Source organism: Haliotis rubra, unplaced genomic scaffold (genome assembly GCF_003918875.1).
Source record: "Haliotis rubra isolate DU_JTF1 unplaced genomic scaffold, ASM391887v1 Scf217, whole genome shotgun sequence".
Taxonomy (NCBI): domain Eukaryota; kingdom Metazoa; phylum Mollusca; class Gastropoda; order Lepetellida; family Haliotidae; genus Haliotis; species Haliotis rubra.
The window spans coordinates 1,051,954-1,069,044 of NW_025766192.1; the positions used below are offsets into that span (position 1 = coordinate 1,051,954).

The 17,091-nt window shown below is 38.5% G+C and overlaps 2 protein-coding genes across 2 annotated transcripts; one reads left to right on the forward strand and one right to left on the reverse strand.

The window, feature by feature from the left end:
- Positions 1 to 13,258: 13,258 nt before the first annotated feature.
- On the forward strand, positions 13,259 to 15,270 carry LOC124277026. The gene is made up of 5 exons (XM_046712679.1): positions 13,259 to 13,296; positions 13,532 to 13,789; positions 13,961 to 14,132; positions 14,350 to 14,498; positions 14,821 to 15,270. The coding sequence occupies exons 2-5, from the start codon at positions 13,546 to 13,548 to the stop codon at positions 14,979 to 14,981; spliced, it is 726 nt and encodes a 241-aa protein (XP_046568635.1). The 5' UTR covers positions 13,259 to 13,296; positions 13,532 to 13,545; the 3' UTR covers positions 14,982 to 15,270.
- Positions 15,271 to 15,625: 355 nt separating this feature from the next.
- Positions 15,626 to 16,883, reverse strand: LOC124277022. Its single transcript, XM_046712675.1, has 2 exons — positions 16,608 to 16,883; positions 15,626 to 15,881 (listed from the first exon to the last, which is right to left on the reverse strand). Exons 1-2 carry the CDS (start codon positions 16,829 to 16,831, stop codon positions 15,626 to 15,628), a joined length of 480 nt encoding a protein of 159 aa, XP_046568631.1. The 5' UTR covers positions 16,832 to 16,883.
- Positions 16,884 to 17,091: the final 208 nt, after the last annotated feature.

The following is a 17,091-nucleotide window of genomic DNA, read 5'->3' on the forward strand; positions in this document are numbered from 1 at the left end:
AGTGAGTGAGTGAGTTAATATCTCAGCCATATCGTGACGAAAACAATTTATACAACAAAAAGTGAAAACATTCAACGATGGACAGTAAAATACTAGAGAATCACATATATGAATGTAAAACTAGCGAGCAAAGCTAAAACATTCCAATTAAAGAAGACAATACCCTATAAAACACTATAGGCTATAGATCGCCAACAACTGAAGGTAGATCACCATACTAGGAACCATTACTTTTGCTACCTGCATGGGCCCTAGTTGGATTTACACCATCCCTTCAACCGCTGGCGATGGTAGGAAGATTTAGCCGAAATTGGAAATAACAGAAATACTACGATTAAAAAGTATGGTTGAGCAAAACTGACTTGGAAAGTTTTGGGGACTAACGTATCCTCTCAGGAGGACACTAATTTTACGCTACTTCAACCCCCTATGAGGATACAGCCACTAAAAATCTGATAATCTGAACTACCAATTGTAAACTTAATCTATTTACAAAACATATATCAAAATTCATTTAACAAATCTATCTCTTTTAAAAAATCAATGATTAATTGATAATTAACTTTATTAAAAAGGTCCTTTACTGTTTTGATATTGAAACATTTATCCCTTATGATGGAGAATTCAAAACAGTCAAGCAAGACATGCTTGACCGTGGTTCTTTCATCACAAGGGATACAAAACGGAGGATCCTCACCTTTCAATAGGTATGGATGAGTATATCTTGTGTGGCCAACACGACATCGTCGTATGATGACCTCTTCAAATCTGGACTGACAACCAAAGTAGGTGTAACCGATATAGGGTTTTATTTCATGTAATTTATTGATACCTACTTGGGTGTCCCACTTCTTTTGTATCAGATCACGGATGTAGGTCCTAATGCTAGCTTTGTAATCAGAATATGGAATAAGAAGTGGTGTCATAGATTTATTGAGTGCTGCCTTGGCAGCAAGATCAGCCATTGTGTTCCCAGAAATGCCAACGTGGCTGGGTAACCAACAAAAGACGATGTCGTATTGGCCAGTAGCAAGATCATTATATAATTCAACAATTTGAATTAAAAGTGGATGTTTACAAGAAAGATTTTTAATAGCCTGAAGGCAAGAAAGAGAATCTGAATAGATTATATATTGTTTGTACTTTTGTTTGTGTTTTTGAATATATTTCAAGGCTGTTAATATGGCGTTTGCTTCTGCTGTAAAAATAGAGCTGTTATCGGGTAATCGAGAGGATATTGTTCTGGATCCAATGACAGTGGCACAAGCCACTGCGCCACCATCATTGGACCCATCTGTAAATAAGGATTTATATGTATTATATTTATTTCTCAATTGACTAAATTCTTGTTTATACTGTAGGGGCGGTGGGGTAGCCTTGTGGTTAAAGCGTTGGCTCGTCACGCCGAAGACCCGGGTTCGAATCCCCACATGGGTACAATGTGTGAAGCCCATTTCTGGTGTCCCCCGCCGTGATGTTGCTGGAATATTGCTAAAAGCGGCGTAAAACCAAACTCAGTCAGTCAGTCAGTTATACTGTAACTCATTAGTTTCTGATTTTTTAAATGTTGGTTAATGTTAAGTCAACTGCTGGTCTCACCAATTGCCAAGGAGGAAAAGAAAGAAGACGAGAAGGAGATATATTGTCCAGATCAATGCCGGCAGCAGAAATGAATGGTTTAATTCTGTGTCCATGACGCGGAACAAGAGAAACATTTTTGTTATACAAATCCTCATAAAGAGGATTGAAGACACAGTTAAATGCAGGGTTAGACTCGTTAGAATATAGTTTGGTAATATATTGTAAAGATAGTTTTATACGACGTTGGGAAAGAGAAGGCTCATCTGCCTCGACATAGAGACTATCAACTGGAGAAGTTCTAAATGATCCAAGACAAAATCTTAGACCTTGGTGGTGAACAGAATCAAGTAGTTTAAGGTTGCTTTTGCAGGCTCCGCCATATACGATCGAGCCATAATCAAGTTTAGATCGCACCAATGATCTATATAAGTGAAGGAGGGTAGTTTGATCCCCTCCCCACTTTGAATTGGAGACAACCTTTAACAAATCGAGTGCCTTCAGGCATTTAGCTTTAAGGGATTTAATATGTGACAGGAATGTTAAATGGGAATCGAAAATTAGGCCCAAGAATTTGGCCTTCTTTGCAACTTTGATGGGAGTGCCATTGAAAGATAGTTCTGGGTCCTTATGAGGCTTATATTTATGGCAGAAATGTATACAATTAGTTTTTGATTTAGAAAATTTAAAGCCGTTTTCAAGACACCATTTATTTATCTTGTTTAAACACAACTGTAGTTGCCCTTCAATAATATGCATATTTTTACCACGACAAGAAATATTAAAATCATCCACAAATAATGATCCATCAATTGAATCATTTAAAACCGTTGATAAACTATTGATCTTGATGCTAAACAGTGTGACAGACAAAATACTGCCTTGTGGGACACCCTGATCCTGATTGTAATGATCAGACAGGGTTGAACCCACTCGGACTTGAAATTGCCTGTCTTTAAAAAACTGTGATATAAAAAGAGGCAAACGGCCTCTCAAACCAAAATCATGTATATCCTTCAAAATGCCATGATCCAGGTCATATCATAAGCTTTCTCAAGATCAAAGAAAACTGATACAGCATGTTGTTTAATTACTATAGCATTTTTAACAAAGGATTCTAAACGTACCAAATGATCAATGGTACTACGATTCTTCCTGAAACCACATTGAATACCTGTTATAAGGTTATTGGTTTCAAGATACCAATTTAATCTATTATTCACCATACGTTCCATGGTTTTACAGACACAGCTAGTTAGATATATCGGTCTGTAATTCGGCGGATCTGTATGATCCCTGCCAGGTTTTGGTATTGGGACTACAATGGCATTACGCCATGAAGGAGGAAATTCGCCAGACGTCCATATTTGGTCAAATATATCTAAAAGTGTAATCAGACATGGTTCAGGTAAGTGTTTCAGTAGCTGGAAATGTATATTATCATCACCCGCTGCAGTGTCATGAGCTTGCTCAAGAGCAGTATGTAGCTCATGTAATGAAAACACTTCATTATAATCTTCACCGTTATTTGATTTGAAATGAAGTTTTATCTTTTCCTGTTGTTTCTGATATCTCTGAAACTCAGGGACATAATTTGCCGATGATGATTTTTTGGCAAGAGTTTCGCCAATTCTATTTGCAATTTTATGTTTGTCAGTTATTAAATTATCACCATCTTTAAGATGGTGAACAGCCGATTTTGAACCTTTGCCTTTTATTCTTTAAACCATGTTCCACACCTTAGACATAGGCGTGCGTGAGTTTATATTGGAGACATGCTTCCACCAATATTGTCGTTTGTTTTGTTTGAAGGTACGACGTGCCTTCGCATTAAGTATTTTAAATTTATTCAAGTTAAGGACAGTTGGATGGTAACGGAAATAATGTTCTGCCTTTTTCCTCGCTTTTCTGGCTTGTGTACAATCTGTATTAAACCGTGGTTTCCGTACATGTGGAGTTGTAGAGGACTTTGGTATACACACATCAGCTATTTCCTTTAAAACGTCAGCAAAAATCTGAATGGAATCAGTTACGTCACAGAAGCATTCAGGTCGTAGTTTCGATTTACATATATATATTTTGAAATAAGGAGCAGTTAGCCTTTGAAAAGATCCATCTTCTATACGAACGAGAATCAGACGGAGTTATTTCTGACAGGAAAGTTGGGAAGTGGTCACTTCCACAAGGGCATTGTGAACAGACCATCAAATTGATAGAGGAGGTTAGAGTGAGTGGCTGAGTATAGTTTTACGCCACACTCAGCAATATTCTAGCTATATGGCGGCGGTCTGTAAATAATTGAGTCTGGACCAGACGATCCAATGATCAACAGCATGAGAATCGATCTGCGCAATTGGGAACCGTGTCAACATGTGTCAATCAAGTCGGCGAGCCTGACCACCCGATCCCGTTAGTCGCCTCTTACGACAAGCATAGGTTACTGAAGGCTCATTCTAACCCGGACCTTCACGGGTCTGAGGAGGTTAGAATCAAATCCAGAGAAGTGCCAGTTGGAGGGTGAAGATAGGTGCTTGAATCATCATCATATATACACTATTGGAAAGGAAATCTTCCCGTATTTTACCTTTAGTATTAGTGTTAGTACTGCCCCAGAGCGGGTTGTTAACGTTTAGGTCACCCATAATCACACAGGGCTTCGGGAGTTGATCATAGAGTGATTGAAGATCAGTCTGCTGAAGTGACGATGAAGGCGGAATATACAGAGAGCATAACGTAAATGCCACACCCAGAGTAAGTTGCACCGCAACAGCTTGGAGATTAGTGTTAAGTGTAACAGCACTGTGAATAACATCCTGTCGTATAAGGATAGTAGAACCTCCAGTGGCCCTATCACCCAGAGGGGAAAAATATTGATAGGCTTCAAATTGACGTAAGCTAAAATTATCTCTCTGTTTCAGATGCGTTTCTTGCAGGCAGAAGGCTGATGGTGTTAAATCCTGGATTAATAGTTTTATTTAATAAAACTTGTCCCGTAGTCCTCTACAATTCCACTGCACGATATTTTTAGAAAGAACTATCTTTTATGAGGATTAATTGTGTGCCCTAGAATGGGCGTTGAATCAGACGATGTTTTGGCTATGGATGCACAGGTTTCTTTAATTTCAGATCGTAAGACAAGCTTTTTGGCATCAGTAAACCTAATGTTTTGGATTAACTTTATCTTATGGATCTCCATCTACTGTTTCCAGATCGGACAATCTTTGGAGAATGATGAGTGATTGCCTGCACAGTTGGTACATTTCTTAAAGTCACTGTCACAATCTTCTGTTGTATGTGTCTTTTCACCACAGTAAGCACAAACATCATGACCAAACGTCTGCCATTTAGAACACCTTAAAGGATTTGGTATGTAGGTGTCAACATTAATGTGGCACTATCCCACCTTTACTGATCTGGGAGCATTTTGAGAGGAAAACGAAAACAGGTACGTGTTAGTCTGAATTGTTTCCTGGTTTTTACGTGTTGTAAAACTATTAACGTATGTGACCCCTTGATGTTTCATTTCTGAAACAATATCAAGTTCAGACATGTCGGCAAACAATCGATATCTATCTCTGATGATTCTTTGCTGGTGTTAAGTGTTCTGTGAGGAGATACTGATACTGGAATGCCGACGAATGTTTCAGTAGTCATCAGGTTAGTAGCCTGTTGTCTTTTGCTGCACTCTACGAGCAATGCACCTGAACGTAAACGTTTGATATTTTTAACGTCACCGGCAATGCCTTGTATGCCTTTCTGCATTGCAAAAGAATTCAACTTTAATCTTGTGCTATCTTGAGTCTCAATCACGAGAAAACGTGGCCAGTAATCAATGGATGTGGCCAGTCGTTGGTTGTTACCATCTGGATCAGTGTCAAGTGGACGCCGTTTTGTTTTTTTAAGGTGTGTGTGTGTGTGTGTGCGCCATGGTTAGTTTGCCATCCGAGCTCCCCACCCTTCACGGAGTATCACAAGGACAATGCTAAACACTAGCCGATCTCCGACTTGCAGCACCAAGGATACTCAGATGATATACTCCAGCAGAAATTACCTTCAGTTGTTGTTGGCGATCTGTAGCCCATTTTTATTTGCTATTGTCCCTAATGGTCATATATATTACAAGATAAATGCTAGTTTTAATACCTCAAATTGTGATATTCTAGATGTGTTACTGTCCTTTGTCGACAGATTTTATATTTTATATTATATCGTCTATTGTTATCATATTAACTGTTTTAGTCGTAACAGCAACAGTCCATCTAAAGAAGGCTCTATTGTAGTTCTACAACAAGAAATAACGTGACAGTGAAGCGTGTAATGTAAGATATATGCGCTTTGGTTCCACGGTGAGCTGAAACGTGATCCACACCAGGGAGTGTAAGTAGAGTTGCCATGCACTTGTGTCTCTGGACCTCTACTAGCTGCACATAAGGAGTACCTGAAGTCTGTGAAAGCTGCAACTGAACTTGAGAATTTATTATATGATCTTGAAGGCTTCTGAATTTGAAACTCTGAGGTGTTCTGAAATGACTACATCTGATCAACATAGAACTCCAACTTCAATATTTCCCATGATGACCGCATCTGTTTGTGTGTTCGGAAACAGATACAGAGTACCTGACTGTAGTCGACGGTCAGTCCTTAACGCAGCTGGCATAGCATTTTGGGAACAGGAGGCCATGTTGTTAGCGTAAAAACCAACGAAGCGGCTGCTATGTAGCTCGCATTCATTTCAATAAAGTGACTCAACAAGGACGCCTAATGTTATAGAGATCTATCGTCTGTTAACTCATGTCTATGCACTCAACCAACTAATAATAAATAAGTACAAGTAACAGACATTCCAGACAACTCTCATGAACGTGGCTCCTGCCAATAATGGGCATTATCTATAAACCATTGTCAGTCGTTGTTTAAGAGTAGTCGATGTGACAGGTAAAATGAGCCAGTTCAGAGATTGTTCCATTAAGAACCACAATGATATCGGGCCTGAAATCTGATAACGGTCATTTTATGTTGGCCTTACTAAAACGTTCGCTATTCACTTAAAACCCTAAATCGAAAAAGAAACAACAACTATTGTACTGGGGTTTTACACTGATATATTTTGAAAACCAAATCAGCAGGGATTGCCGGATGGTTTATTAAAAAAAATAACGCGCCACGTTGGCGTCGAGCGACAAAATGTTATCGGAAATTTAGTTTCCAGAACACACACTCCGTTGAATAAGCTCTTAAGATGATATTGTTTCTGTTCACGAAAAACGTAAACTAAGCTGGGATGAAAGCAATTAGTTGTCTGCACGAATCGATGTGATTTATGGAACTCCACACACTAAGCCACGGTTTTCATAACAACGTCTTGCATTATGTGGAACATGTTCCAGATACATGAAGTGCATGCGATGGAGATAACATTCATAATCAATTAGGAGATGAAATATAGCCCTAACATTGTAAATACTCTCTGAATGGGGAAAACTACATTTTAGGTCTAAGGAAACAGCTGTGCGATAGAAATGGTGTACTTGTTGATTGCAATTACATCAAACAACGGATGACAATCATGCTAAATTGAGTTGAGTTGAGTTGGGGTTTACGTCACATCGGCATTATTCCAGTCATATAGTGACGAGATCAAGTCTGCATTCATAAACATTTTAAGTTCAAAGTCCAACTGAGGTTTATGTTAAAACATATCTATTCAAATGTCATAGCACCAAATCCAAGGGCAAGCAATTCGTTATTCACATTACACAGTTACAGGTCAACTTCCCTCAGGGAGTTAACAATGAGATTCACGCTCATAATGTGAATCCCTTGCAGTTGAAGTCTGTACAGTCAAGCAGAATATGCTTGATAGTGAACACTTCATCGCAAGAGACACACATGTGAGGTCAATCCCCATTCGTTTTCAGCAGACAGTCATGAGTAAACCAACTGTGGCCAATAGAACATCGTCGTAGAATTACCACATCACGTCTTGACTGATAACCCAAGTAGGTATAGCCAATTGCTGGCTTCGATTCATGAAGTTTATTTCTTCCTACTTGGGTGTCCCAACATTTTTGCATGAGGTCCCGAGTATAACTTTTGATAGTGGGTTTGAAGTCACTACAGGGGGTCAGCAGTGGAGATAAGGGTTTGTCAAGAGCTGCTTTAGCTGCAGCATCGGCCTTTGTGTTACCTGCTATGCCGACGTGACCTGGCAACCAGCAGAGGACGATGTCACATTTGCCAGTAGAAAGATCGTGGTAAAGTTCTAAAATGTCTCGGATGATAGGATGACATCAAACAACATTTTGAAGTGCTTGAAGGCAATATAATGAATCTGTAAAAACGATGAAGTTTTTGGAATGGTTCTGTTGTTTAATATGGGTCAAAGCCGAGAAGATAGCTTTGGCCTCAGCAGTGAAAATGGAACTATTAACGGGGATTCTGGAGGAGACAGTCTTGGATCCAATGACTGTGGCACTGGAACGTTGGCCATCATCCTTGGATCCGTCTGTGAAAATGGATCTATGGGTGTTATAGAAATAAAATTTTCTCTGATAGGGTTAGGGTTAGGTTTGAGAAGACACAATAGTGCTGAATGTGTCAGACTTGAACTCACGACTGCAACTATGGGAGGTGAAATGTGTACGCTGTAGAGTAATTCGTCACCCGGTTCTAGTCACTACAACTGATATATCACCCTAATATAAGAACTTGCAGGTAGGGGGCGCCGGCGGAAACAACTTGGCCTGTGAATACACACGAGACAAGTAACGAGATGTTTAATTGAAAGCACAACCTCACCTTATTCCCTATTGTCGTCACATTCTCATGATGACATTATATAGGCTCCTCCAGGCATCAGGGACATTCGACCCCCGGAATTTTCCATTCTCACAATACCTTGTTAGGGAAACTATTGGGACGTCTGTAATTAAGACTGTCTGGGATAACTGCTGCAATAAAAAAACATGTACGAATACACGAAGTAGATGATTCTTGCTTACCTTGGTACATATACAACCCATCAAATGTTTAGACTCACTTGTGTAAATGTAGCCCCTTCAGTCAACTGTTCTAAACTTGATTTTGCAAAATATGTCATACTTTTTAAAGGTACTGCTTGCACATTAACCGATGTATTGTAAAACACATTTGTGTCAATAAATGATGAAACTCATTGGAAATTGGCAAATTATTAACAAAACGTTACACCAAAACGCAGCTGTTCACATGCACGATATTTGCACATGCTTTTCAGCAAATTGCTGCATAATTTTCGTGCAATTCATCTGCATAAGGTTTGCAGTTGGTTCCCCCAAGTTAGTAGACGATATATATATATATATATATATATATATATATATATATATATATATATAGAGAGAGAGAGAGAGAGAGAGAGATATAGATATACACATAACATATAGTGAGTGTTTGAAGTGAGTCTAAACCTTTGATGGGAAGTATATATTGTAAAATGTGGTAAAATATTGATTGTATCTTCTAAATACAGCAGCACACACGATGCGCTGTAGTTATTTATCAATTTATCTGTATTACAAATAATTCTGTGAGCAGTTGGGACAAGTGTTATAAATGTTATATTTGGGATTACCCTTTCTCAGTAAAATGCCACGTACTTTGGGTACTCCTCTGTTATTCCAGTATCTGGAGCACCGCTTTGTCTGTTATCATAGACAGAAAACAGTGCCACTGTGGGGGTTCTCCCCTTGAGTGTCACCTCTGCTGGTACACAAATTACACCTTCCTGTTTGAGGTAATGGCGAAATAACGAATTGAGTGTTTTAAGTACCAAGGTTCACTCTTGAGTGGCATTTCTGCCCGTTCCTAAACACAGAGAAGAATACAACATGCATTGTAAGGGTTGAACAAGGCGAAATGACAAGTAGCGTTTGTTTATAAGTAGCAATTACTAGGAAAGAACTGTCGAACTGTCAAATCTTTTTGTCAATTGAAAACACAGCAGAAGATATTCGACTGTTATTTGCCGATTTAAGGCGGGAAACATGTTTCTATCCTGCAATACGCTGTGTAGCACGTCCAATACATGCTTTACACGTCTCCGGAAATAAGGAAGGAATATAATGCAGATAGTACTACTTTTTGGGGTCGAGTCCTGTCCCGGATTCGAACCAACACTTTCAGGGTAAGGCACGTAGTCGTCAGCACAGAAAGTAAGACCCACTCCGGCACTGCGGTTAATTAGGAGCTGTCATAGTTAATGGAGTCAACACAGACCTAACTGAAAAAAATGGCTCTCCTCAACGCCTCCACGATCGTAACTTATGAATCACCATGTACAAAGAACAGGTCATGTCCCAACTTGGATTGCTTAACGCCTCCGGGCAGAATAAGTCCTTATCACTGGAAGCTGGCTGATGTAGACACTTGCATTTTCTCAAGTATTGTCGGGATAAAATATTTTCGGACAATATGATCACTTTGCCTATTCCTTGAAGTATGATGTGTAGAATTGTTTGTTTATTATGCTCAGTCAAAAACTACACCGATTATTTATCGGTAATCAGGCTGATTGTCAGACTCGATGACTGAACATGCCACCTTGATTTACCTAAAATATTGCATCCACACCATAAAACAAAACAAAACTTGTGCAGAGCCCAGAATGCGTAGATATAGAATATATAGATATGGGATCATCAGTCATACTATTGTCTCTCCAATATTCCGAGAAAATATTTCACGCATTATTGCCACAGCAGAAACATCAGTACACATGTACCCAAATCTGTAAGCATACATTTACAATACACAACGTCAAGACGTTACCACTAAGATTGTGTGGTCGTTTGTTATAAACAGCAGTGTTTTATTGGATGAGAAAGACACTACCAAACAGAATTAAGATAATGGGCCTGGTCCTTCTATAATGTTCCCTGTTAAGGCGCTTCAATAGTTGATTTTTCTTCCACGCGACACAGGTCAATTTGGATGAGCGATTATGTAACGGAAAATCAGAGACACGTCAGGCTCAAGTGATAAGTTGTCTCGTAATACACTATATCAAAGCAAACGGCTTCCCCGTCGCTGTTTCCGATGAAAACAGAATCACATGCCTTGCCTTGTTGAATAGAGACAGATCACATGGGATGTGAGTTGTGCTATTGGAGTTGATCAGAAGACATGGAATGAATCCATGAACAGACACCGACCAGTGTGTCTGATCTCTTCTCATCCCCCCCACCTCTCTCTCGTAATGATCAGACAGATTACGTTCAAATGCAGAGAATGAGTCTGTGCTGATTAATGTTGGAATACTGGTTTCACTTTTAGTTATAAACATACTTCTAAACAGATACCAATTTCAGTTCCAGTACAAACATATATGTAAACAGATAGTCGCTTTACTTCAAGAACAGACATATTCAACACAGATACCCATTTCACTTCTATAAGAAACATACTTCAACACAGATACTCATTTCACTTCTAGTACGACCATACTTCATCACAGATACCCTTTCCACTTCTAGGAGAAACATACTTCAACACAGATGCCCATTTCAATTCCAGTACAGACATAAATCCTCACGTATACTCGTTTCACAGCTGTTTTCTTACTCTCAGTACACACAGCAACTAGTCTCGATTCTCAGTGAACGTTTACCTCAACACTGCATGATCCACTAAAACAACAAGACGGTTATAGTGGACATCAGTCACACTGTACGACACAGCCGTGATTGCAGGTGTTGAAATGGAGAGAAGCCATTATATTTTGATGCATTCAACCTCCAACGTGAAGACTTTTGACGTCACTGAAAAGGGTCGGGCACATATTGCATACTTGCGGTGACATATCATTAGTGAGAAAGGAAGAGGACATTTTGATCCGGCTATTGTCTTCATCAGAACAGATGTGAAACTCTACATTACTCACATACAACAGTCGAGCCTATCATCCATCTTTTAGCAACAAGGCCAACAACTACAACATACCCTTTCCCTGCCCTTCGACCAAAGGCTAAGGATATAGTTTGATCCCAGCAAAATAATACATAAATATATTAGCGTTTGTTTTGTGACAACTGCATCTAATTTCACATGTGGCTTTTGGAAACCTTTTAGCAAACAGACACAGTGTAATGTAGAAAATGACTATTGTGTAAACAATCTGTTTTTCATAACATGATGCCTTTTGATGTGATCCTTTCCACTATGGATATTCAGTCAAACTGAAATCATTGATCATCTTGCATTTAACATACATCTCGACGTTATGTGCTTATCAGCTTCCATTAAGCCATGATATCAGAATCTCTGAAAGAAGCTAACGATGTTACACCCGTTCTGGCTGTGGAGGAGAGGCGATCCGACACAAGTCTATCTTCAAATTGAGTTATCGCTATTGCGTTTTTACACTAGAGGACACATTTGTGTTGATGCATTGACGCTTACTTACGTGAAATGACTAGAGAATATTATCTGTGAATTACACTAAAATCACAAGTTGTAGGAACTTTTTACATATTCTGGACACATAATGTGTGTTTAATCGAGTTATTATTATAAAAGAAATTCCTAATAATGATTAATGCAGTAATGAACATAAGAATACTTGTATGTGTAACATGTTTATTGTGATTATTTCATCCCTGACAATTGTAAATACTCGTTCAGTCTCGAGTTGTCTTCCACAGAAAAAGAGAAGAAGTTCCTTGTTTTCGAGGGTTGCCTATTGGAACTATTCACCTCATGTCCTGCATGTAAATTGCCCACATCAGTGAAATAGACCTGTGTTGGAACTTTTTTATCCATTCATCAATACTGTCAATATTGCTCTTTCTCCCGTCGTTGGGGTAGTCAACCCTACATAGAGAACATTCCAGCTGGGAACATTCTGCTGTCTGCTTCAATCTTATATTCTGGATCTCTCCCAAGAAAGTCACTCCTAATGCTGCAGTACCTTGGTATGTCTTCAGTCAGTGTTAGGACTTTCTTCCAACATCAGAGGACCCTGTTACACCCAGTGATTGAGAGTGTATGGAAAGAAGAACAGAGGATGATTCTACATGAAATTCGATTCACAGAGGAACCTCTCGTCCTGGGTGGAGATGGAAGGGTAGACACTCTAGGCCACAATGCTAAGTTTGGCTCCTACACCCTGATGGAACTGGGTAGCAGCAAAGTTGTACATGTAGAACTAGTGCAGGTATAGTTTATGTCATTTTCTTGTTATTGTTCATGCACAAAAGAACAATTATAACAAATAGGTATCATTGGAAATTTAATCTCAAGTGAAGTAAAGTGTAAAAGATAATCATTAACTGCTTACACACACACACACTGGGTCACAAAATAGTTATCTTGTGGTTGAAAGTGGAATTTTACCCTTCCTTGACTAAGCTATCGGTGTTAGGATGAATAAAGAAAATGACGTACAATGAGGAATTTGTATATTCATGACATCCGCGTATAATGTTCAATATAATAGTGCAACAAGGGTTTATCATGTGTGTAATATCTATACAAGATGTCTTAACTTTCTTCAGAGCAATGAGGTGAAAAACTCCAACGCCATGGAAAAAGAGGGCCTGGCTCGTAGTGTTCACTTCCTCAGAGAAGAAAAGATGAACATCCATACCATGGTGACAGACCGACACCTCCAAATTCAGAAGTGGATTCGAGAAGGGATGCATGATACTGTACACCACCATGATGTCTGGCATGTGGCTAAAGGTACATTGAAATTATGAACAATACAAACTGGGGTTTGCTTTTTGATTATGATTATCATGGATCATTTATTCACCAGGTTTCTTTTGTAATTTGTAATGATTATTTACCATTTGTTCATTGCTAAAGGTATAAACGTTTCTGCACTTTACTTTTATGTTTCTTGTACAGGAAGTAATTGTGTTTTTTTAATCATAAATAATCATTGAAATTATGAGCTATTTTTTTTTTAAATCAGGTTTGCGAAAGAAGATGGAGGCCTTGGCAAAAGAGAAAGACTGCAGCATAGTTGGCAGATGGGTCCGCAGTATCTGCAATCACCTCTATGGGGCCGCAGCATCCACTCCTGATGGGAACGGAGACGTCATCAGAGACAAATGGTTATCTGTAGTAAACCACATGCAGAATATTCATCACGGCCATGGGAAACACTTCCCCAACTGTCTACATCCAGATCTAGGCCAAGATGACCAGAAGAGAAAATGGTTGAAGTCAGGTATGGCAGAAATATATACTGCACATGACAAAATCATTTTGACAATTGATACTAAGCTATATAACTTTGATATTCAATTTGGAAGCGTTCTCTTTTAGAATGGATCTTTTATTCTGTTATATTCTATTATGCGATCAAAATTGTTAATGGATAAAAAATTGTATTTCACAGGATCCAAGGCCTGTGAAAAGCTCAGTCAACTCCTTGAGCAGCCTCGTCTTTTGCGCGATGTACAGAAACTCTCCCCAGGCTACCAGACATCCAAAATCGAAGCCTATCACAGTATGGCCAATCATTTTGCACCGAAGATGATTGGCTTCTCTAATCTTGGCATGCAGTCCAGGTATTATGTGACAAAATAGCATTGACTGGTCAATTTACCATCAAATCCTGTTGTGTTCCAAACAAATGACACATTTTTACCTGACATCTTGAAACCAGATGCGAAAAACTCTTCCGTTGATTATATTCCTTTCATAAATATGTTTCACTGATAGTCATAAATATAACTGACATGTATGAATGCGACAGATATAAATATATTTCAATTTTTTGTCCAGATTGTATCTTGGCTCCATGGACTTCAATGAGAATGGGTCCAGGCAACAAGCATTTAGCAAAGCCGGAAAACCACAGGTATCGGTGTCCTATTCCAAGTACAAGAAGAGACAGTCAGTGATCCATCTTGTCAAGACAGCGAGGACCTATGGTATGTCTGATTGTGTACAATACTCAAGCTACAATGTCGATCCTAAGACTTTCACAAGCTATTGATCAAAATTACTGGATAATTTTGCATGTGCCATTACCTATTGGTAGAAACTCTGAAAGTGTGCAACGTTACTGTTTGATCTAGTTCTCTGTGTTAGCAAAACCTACACTTTTGACCCCACAAAAGGTCCATGATTTTGCTCAAGGTCTTAAAATTTTCATTAACGCTTATGAAAATTACATTTTTTCACAAGTGTCTTATTTCATTGCAGTCATATCCTAAATTGCACATTGTTGTCATATTGTATTTTGAATTGTAGATTATGTGGATCGCCTTTTATCAAGAACCTGCCAGGAGGTTGGCAACGACCAAAAGAACTGCTGCACACAGAACCTAATTCCAGCACCCCTCACACACACATTCAAGAGATTAACTAAGGAAGATGCCATTGCCAGACACAAGACACGTTTCAGCAGATAGACTCTCATGCCATAAATGAAACAAAGTGACAGACATTGAAAAATAGACATTCTTTTATTTTGTCAATATGCATGATATAGTACAGTGTTACTATCCTAAAGTTATTTATACATTAATGTTTGCAATATGTATGTCTAGCATAATTTGTATATATATGTACATTATGTATTTATGACGTTTGATGGTGATGTAACCCCCAAAGAAACTGAATAAAAAGAACCCTGATACAGTACAATAACATAATACTCCACATACACTATAAAATTATTAAACTTGGTAAAAATAAATTGTAAATATTACATTCACTGAATTGGAGTGGGAAAAGCTAAATATTTTATTCTTGCCACAAAGTCATTGTCTGTCATTACTCTAAAGATGGATACTTGAAGCCACAAAATTCTTCTGATGGAAATTCCGTTCTTCTGTCTCTAACTGCACATGCAGGAAGTAGCACTCTCACTTTCCTTCCGAGGTATCCACAACACCATCTCACAAACGGTCGGTAGCCTGTGTGTCTGTATCGCCTGAGAGCAAAAATAATGTAATCATAATTATTATTTTACAGTGTTGATATAAATCAGAATTCAATCAATTGAAGATACAATCTACTGAATTAGCTTTACTTCTGTACATATTTATTCACATTACCTGTTGACAGCTTGATCAGCCACATCTACCTCTCCATACTGCTGTACTGGAGATCTGTACTGGAAGTATGCTGTCTGCAGCACCCATCTGTTACAGCACACCCCAGCAAAGCCAGGGTGTTGAGTGATGCAGTTTACTGGTGGCAGGCCTTCTCTCTCCACTTCTTTAATCTTGGCCTCAATTGTAGGGTTCTCCTGACAGCAGCTACACTCTTCTGCAGTTGGGTGTGCAATACACTGTCCACACTTGCACCTAAAAATATTTAAAAGCATCAATGCATATAATTCTAAAACAAAGCTCCATTCATCAATTACCATTCCTAATTAAACTACATATTGTCCAAGATATTTTTTTATGGATTAAATTTTCTTTTTTGATTTATTTCCATTTTATAAATATAAAATAAGTTTAATCCATAAAATACAATGTACAATTTCTAATTGCCACTGAAACTACATATTGTTACAATTTCACTTAGTTCTGTAGATCTGCTACATTTTTGCTGACTAATATACCTACTTAAAAGCCAACAAATTGAAAATAGGTTAACGTGACCATTCTTTAATTGGGGGACTGTCTAAATAATCATGGATGTAGTTCGGTTGGTAGGGTGTCCGCTCATCACCCAGAAGAACAGGGTTCGATTCCCGCCGGCGTCCTAACAAGAACATTAAAAGATGGGAGTTGTTGCTTCCTTGCTTGGTGCTAAGCTAATATAAGGTTACACTCAGCTGGCGCTACACTGCGGTTGTAAAGTGTGCCTCCAATGCACACACAAAAATAATTTCATTGTACTCAATGATAATAATGAATTCTTCTTCTTATTATTATTATTCACAAGTTTTTAATGTCAAATGCTGGACTAGTGTTTCTATTCAAGATTAATAACTAACATTAAAAAATACATTTATATGAAGTCTCTAATTTGAAATAAAGTAGAAAAGCATTGATACGAAAATCTAGTAGGTCAATACAAACCATTCAGTGTTTTCTGTGCGCCTGTTATCCATATACCCTAAACCAGGATTCTCCGGGGTTCCCTCACTGTCACTTTCATCTGTTACTGGTTCAAACATGTAGGGGTCTACTTGGGTGTTGCTGTCAACTTCCTCCTCGGTTGAGTGTCCATCTTCTGAAAAGAATTCACATTCCATATCTAAAGCCATGTTTGGTGAACTCGAATCACTGTCTGAACCCGACATCTTGATCTTATTTGACAATTAGAAATTCTGACAATGCTAAATAATGACGTTGCTGTAAGAATCGAACTGAGAAAGTGACTCGGTAACAAGTACGTGTGGTGAAATAGTCAAATGAAATTATAAAAACAGTTAAATCGGTAATCTACTGTCATAACATATTAAAAGCTCGCGCCTGAGAAATATCAACAAAACATTAGAAAAATAGCTCACATCAAAGCCTCCCGACTACGAGTACTCACCCGGTCACCGCCAAGAAAGGC